The sequence below is a fragment of the Benincasa hispida genome, chromosome 9 (genome assembly GCF_027475165.1).
Source record: "Benincasa hispida cultivar pf3 chromosome 9, pf3_genome.v1.1, whole genome shotgun sequence".
Lineage (NCBI taxonomy): Eukaryota > Viridiplantae > Streptophyta > Magnoliopsida > Cucurbitales > Cucurbitaceae > Benincasa > Benincasa hispida.
The window spans coordinates 12,401,987-12,408,128 of record NC_143486.1 but is presented as its reverse complement, the minus strand read 5'-3'; the positions used below and the strand labels follow the sequence as shown (position 1 = coordinate 12,408,128).

Here is a 6,142-nt window from a genome sequence, read left to right as displayed (position 1 = left end):
TATGCATAGATGTCTCCAAAATTTGCCAAATAAAGTAGTTGAGTTAAGATATCCAAAGATCTCTCTAGAATCAAAAGGAAAACAACAATGAAAATGAGTCTTGGAAGTGTTCATGTTAGTGGAGTGGTATGAAAGCACAAAAAAACTTACCAATGCAATGATAACTTCTTAGTGCAACCACCACCATAGGATTTATTTATTTTTTCAAATATAAGGTTACTTTTTGTGGAAAAAAGAATCTCAAAATGATGTTGATTTCAGACTAATTTTAATATAGTCAATGTAAAGTTTGTTTCTAATGAAAAAAATTAGAAATTTGGTAGATAAAACTATGATCTCTTAAAGGCAAAATGATATTGTTGGAGATGCGAATATAGTTTTACATCAATTAGAAGTAGATAATATTTACAATTATATAAGCTAAGATGAATTACACTTTTCAATCGAACAAAAAGCAATCATATGGATTTTAGTTGAATAGTGGATAAAAGAGAAAAAAATATTAAAAAAAAGAAAAATTTGTCAAGATCGAATACTCTTAAATCTATCAATTGACTCAAAAGTTTAAGCCAGTAGATAAAGATAAATTTAATTATATATTATTAACACCCCCCTCATTTCGCTTGAAATAGGAAGAATGCCCAACAATTGAAAATCAACATTAAATGGGGAGGAAATAACATTGCAGGATTTTGAATATAGACCTTCTGAACCAATCTGCTTTGATACCATATTTCATAGTATGAGGTTTTATCTCAAAACCAATTGACAATGAGAGGAGTAGCCCATCTATCTTATAAGAGTGTTAGATTTCTTAGGTCATGTTTGGTAACTATTTGGTTTTTAGTAAGCCTATTTCATCAAAATATTTTTCTAATGATTCGCAACTTTTGAATTTTTAGCCAAATTCTAAATTCCAAAAAACAAAATTTTGAAAATTACTTTTGTTTAGTTCTTAAAATTTAGCTTGATTTTTTAAATTATTAGTAAAAAGTAGATAATAATAGAAAAATTTAGAGAGATATAGATTTAATTTTAAAAAACAAAATAGTTACCAAACCCGGGTTAATTTTTTCGATGTGAATTTTTCAACAGATACTTGAATGGATTGCAGATAGATGTGTGGCACTAAAGCATTTTTATGGTAGAAATATACGAAAAGAGACATTGTTCTAACACGATTTATCTCGATAGTGGGTAAAAATATTATATTTTTGTTGATAAGTTTTAGAAATAATAATTTAAATTCAAATTTAAGAAAAAGAAAAAGAATTCCTTCTACCAATAATTCCACACATAAAAGGAAGTGGAAGCCCATAAACTCTCTCTTCATCTCGGCCTTCTCCAACTTATTCACCAATTAGTGATGGAGGGCTTTCATTTTACTTGGAAATGGCTGTTGTTAACGCTGCTGCTAACGTCACCGACGGTGAGCTTTGTAGGTGGAGATGATGAGAAAGACAAGGAGGAATGCACACAGCAATTGGCTGGGATGGCCACGTGTCTGCCGTACGTGAGCGGTGGTGCAAAGGCTCCGACGCCTGACTGTTGCAGTGGACTGAAGGAAGTGCTTAAGAACAACAAGAAGTGCTTATGCGTTATAATTAAAGACCGAAATGACCCTGACTTGGGGCTTCAGATAAATGTCACACTGGCCTTGGGCCTCCCTGATATTTGTCATGCCACTGCCAATGTCTCTAATTGTCCAGGTAAATTCAACCAATCAAAATCACTTCATTTGATTTTTTTTTAGATGTATGTTTTAGTCCTTAACGTATATATATATTTTTCTAATTTAGTCCCTATCGTTTATAATGTTTAGATTTAGTTTTTTATGTATTGACATTTTTTATGGAGCGTTTGAGACAACAAGTGAAGTTTAATCATGATTAATATGTTGTGAAAGAGCAATGATTAGCTGCATCTAATCTCATGCTTTCATTTCCTTTACGTCCAAAGAAAAAAAAATATCATTTTTTTTCAAGAAGTTATCATGAGACAATTTTTTTTATTGGACAACTACTTGCCGTGAACAAAGATAAATGCAACCTAGACAACATCAAAATATTTTTTGTCATGAAATTGATGTTTTAGTTATGGGACCCATAAATTTCTTTAGCCAAACAAGAAGTTGAGAATTAACATTAGAGTTCAACCTCTTACTCTTTGAACCAAACATTTCCTCATCAACTAGATGAAAGGTTGAAATTTCTACCAAATTTCTAAATGATTCCCTTTCTTACTTAGAGGAAGAATTAGATTAGCTTGAGATGTTGGTTGATGATAAATTTGACTAAGGATAAATTTATATTTCAAAATCCTGAGTTTAACCGTTACTCATAGAAAAATATAATTGAAAAATATGAAAAGAGTAGAAACTAAATTGATACGAATTACAAATCAAATTTAAAAAATTAAATCAGCTTATCTATAAGAGTTGAAGAAACCAAAGAAACCAAAAAGTGCTTTTTTAACTCTGATATATTTAATCAATTTAAAAAATATATTCTAATATGGGATTTGTTTGATTTATTTATTTAATGGGGTTGATGCAGCTCTTTTAAACTTGCCACCCAATTCAGCTGAGGCTCAAGTTTTCTATCAACTGGGCAAGGGAAATAGCTCCTCCTCTGCTGTAGCACCTGCTCCCATAAGCCCTTCTCCTACCATTAACTCAACAGGTAATTAATGTGCCTATCAACTTATTTATTATATATATATATATATATATATATATATATATATATGTATATATATATATGGTCAATAATGGGTTTTCTTTTTCTTCATCAAAATTGCAGTTGGAGGGGGAAGTAGAATTGGGCCAGACAAGGGTGGAGCTTACAACATAGGAAAGAAATGGCTGCCATTGGAGACTTTGGCTGTTGGAGCTCTATTGCTTTTGTTTTGGTTGGATTCATATCATGTGTAGAAAGGCAGACAATTTGAGCATATTCATGGTTTTATTATATCCATCACATATATAAATTGATGTTCTTGGTTTAACATGATCAGTATTGGTATGTTATTGATATAAAATGTCGAGTTTGTTTGATTGCTCATATGAATTTATTTTTATGTTTTCAAATTTATTGAATTCAACCATTAAGAATTTGACAGACGATATGAATTTTGTTTTTGATAATTATTCTCATGTTTATATCTTTACCATAAATTGAAGGCTATCGATTTGAATAATAATAATAATAAAATATAAATGCCCATTTAGTAATTTTTTTTTTAAGAAAAGACAATTCATTTATTACAAGAAATTTGGACTTTGATGTCGGTTGGAAAAACTAAAAACAGATTTACAATATCAGTTTCTTAAAAGAAAGCGGATCTTTAAGGTCGGTTTTAAACTGACATTGTAAGCCGACCTATAATGTTGGTTTGAAATCGACATTAAAAGATTCGAATTTTTTAGAAGACCCTAGCCTCCACATTTGATTAGATCTCCCTCTCCTCTCCGTCTCTTTCCCTCTCTCTTTCACGACAGCAACCAGCCCCTCTAGCCTTCTTCATCCGGCCAGTAGACTAGCAACCGACAACGACGATGTTCTCCTCTCCCTTCTCATTCCGATCAATCACAGTCTTCATAACGCTTTCGTCTATGGAAGCCACTTAATCGTTGACATCTTTCGTGTTCTTCTGAAGCGCATTCCTCAATCGACGTGAGTTGATTGAATATAAGGTATCCATCTCTTTGTTTTTATGAACTAAGGATGAATGCGAGCTGCTGCATCTACTTTTTTTTTTTTCTCTTCTTTATTTTTCTTTGCGATTTCTGCTGATTAGAATCCCTAGCTCGAGATTTCCCTCTATTCAAAGACATTAGATAGATCAGAGGTAGTTAGTTTAGTTCAATTCATTTGAAATTAGTTCAAAAGTCACTGGAAAATTTCATTCACTGATCCGATACTGAAGATTCCATCGGGAAGTTGTGAAAATTTTAGGCAGGAGAGAACAGTACAATTCTCTGTTTTTGTGTTAAATCCGTAATACAGCCGTTGTATAAACCAAGATCTCTTTGGTGCTTTCGTAACTATGTTTTTAAGCTTTTATACATGATTTTAGTTTGAAACTTGAAGTTAAATGAAAAACTACACGTCTGTACTAATAATTTCAGCTTCATAGGTACCAATTTATCGCCATTAGCTTGCTGCTGATAGTAAACCAAACCACCCATCGTCTAAAAAGATCGGTGCTTACCTTGTAATTCAGTCTCAGTTTCAAGTTCTATCGCTATGTTTTTCATGCTCTGGCATTAGTTTTGAATAATCCTTTGCTTGGTGGTATCCAATGCAAGTAGTAGTGAGCTGATGAGAATTGTGTTTGTGGAATTAGACATTGTGAATTGGTTTATGTTTGGAAAGTTTTTGAAATTTAAAATTGAAATTAATTGGTTTTAGAAAAGAAATAATAATCAAAACTATGTGTGAAATGGAGAAGGACCATCCTAGTATAGTTCTGGTAGGTAGTTGCAACTGAAGAATCTATATTCTTTTGAGACTTCAATTCCTTAAAATCCATTTAGTTAATTACTTTTAAAGATTTTGAATATTGTTTTTCACAAATTTCTTTTAAGAATCTTGATGAACTCTATATGTATTTCTATTTTTTCTTGGACATATACTGTGTATGTTTCTTTATTTGTAAGTGAGATTCAATTTTTTGTGCTTTTATGATGACAAAAAATTTGATTGTTTATTTTTGGGGTGAGATATGGGTGTGTTAGATAAGATTGGTTAATTCATTATGACTTCAACAAACTTGGGTGCTCTTTAGCATTACTCAGCCATCTTAGTTTGCTTGCTTAAGATGTTGATCTTTATCAATTGAATATCATGGTAACTAAATTATACATACATATTTTGCGATTTTTGTGAAATATTGAAGTCAAACGTAGGTTTAGTTCTTCCTTTTTTCAATTTTTACATTTGTTCTTTTCGATTTGGTTGTCCATCTATTTAACATCTCTAAGTTCATAAAATCAAACATATTTAATCTAATGACTCACTACAAGAAATCTGTCATTTAGCAACGAAAAGCTAGCGACTAAAAATACATCGTCGCATCTCTAGGGATGAAATGTATTTTTCATCGCAAAGGTTGCAGAATACATAAAAAGTCGCAAACTTGCGGCTATAAATCCTGTTCGTTTGTAGCAGTCGCATAATAAGGTGCGACTATTGCCATTTACGTCGCACTATGCAATGAGACGTGAGAAAAGTTGCTGGTCCAAATTGTGACTAAACCTCAATTAGTCTCAAATTGCGAATCTTTCTGCCTTTTTCGCAAGCCCAATTAATTGGTGGGACATTATGGCACTATAAGGTATGCGATGAAACCACATTTAGTTGCATGATGCGATGATTCGGGCCGTAGTCGCAAATCATAAATCTTTTCCCCAATTCCCTTTTCTTCTTCGTTTGCCACATCATTCTTCAGGGTTTGGTTTTCTTCTTCTTCCATCCCAAAACTTCACTGCCGTCCGTCAGGGTTTGTTTCTTCTTTCTCTCTCTTCCGTTCACCACCATCACCGTCAACACGTCTCCAGTAACCTTCCGTTCATCGCACATCACTGTCACATGTGGGTTTTCTTCCTTATCTCTCTCTATTCTGTTTCTACATCCTCATTTGTCGTGTTTCTCAGCCTTACTCTCGCAGGTCTTCATAGGCTACCAGAAGTCGCAGCTACGAGTTTATTTTGTATTTAAATTTGCCTTTGACATTGTCGCCGCCAGATTTGTACTTGATACCATCAAATTCGTAGTAGAATCCATCACCGTTAATTGGTATTTACATTTATCAATTTGTTGTTTTCTCATATGATACTTGAGTTTATTTTGTATTTAAATTGTAATTTGGAGAATGATTGAAAGTTTTTATGTGTTTGAAGAATGGTTGTGACTCCATTGTAAGCTTAATTATGTCCTTTTATGTACTCCATTGTAAGCTTGATTTTATTCTTGGTTAAGCTCCTTGAATGTAATTTGGAGAATGGTTGTGTAGTTTGTATGTGTTTGAAGTGAGTTTTGGAGGATATTTTGTGTGTTCAAAGTGTGGACTGCAAGTCATTTTATGATTGTGGATTGATGAATTTATTGTGTGAGTTGGAAGTCATTGACATTTTGACAAG

General features: G+C 32.6%; 1 protein-coding gene and 1 long non-coding RNA gene across 2 annotated transcripts; both read left to right on the top strand.

Annotated features, from left to right (window-relative positions):
• The first annotated feature begins 1,279 nt into the window (after positions 1–1,279).
• LOC120086506 (Bifunctional inhibitor/lipid-transfer protein/seed storage 2S albumin superfamily protein) lies at positions 1,280–3,062 on the top strand. The gene is made up of 3 exons (XM_039043187.2): positions 1,280–1,709; positions 2,556–2,681; positions 2,802–3,062. Exons 1-3 carry the CDS (start codon positions 1,367–1,369, stop codon positions 2,930–2,932), a joined length of 600 nt encoding a protein of 199 aa, XP_038899115.1. The 5' UTR covers positions 1,280–1,366; the 3' UTR covers positions 2,933–3,062.
• Positions 3,063–3,452: 390 nt separating this feature from the next.
• On the top strand, positions 3,453–5,930 carry LOC150033633 (uncharacterized). The gene is made up of 2 exons (XR_016531844.1): positions 3,453–5,593; positions 5,671–5,930. It is a non-coding gene; the product is annotated as an uncharacterized LOC150033633 (long non-coding RNA).
• Positions 5,931–6,142: the final 212 nt, after the last annotated feature.

Coding starts and splice junctions, on each gene's coding strand:
- LOC120086506 (XM_039043187.2), top strand. CDS start 1,367: ATGGAGGGCTTTCATTTTACTTGGAAATGGCTGTTGTTAACGCTGCTG. Junction 1,710..2,555: donor CAATGTCTCTAATTGTCCAG/GTAAATTCAACC, acceptor GGGTTGATGCAG/CTCTTTTAAACTTGCCACCC. Junction 2,682..2,801: donor TCCTACCATTAACTCAACAG/GTAATTAATGTG, acceptor TCAAAATTGCAG/TTGGAGGGGGAAGTAGAATT.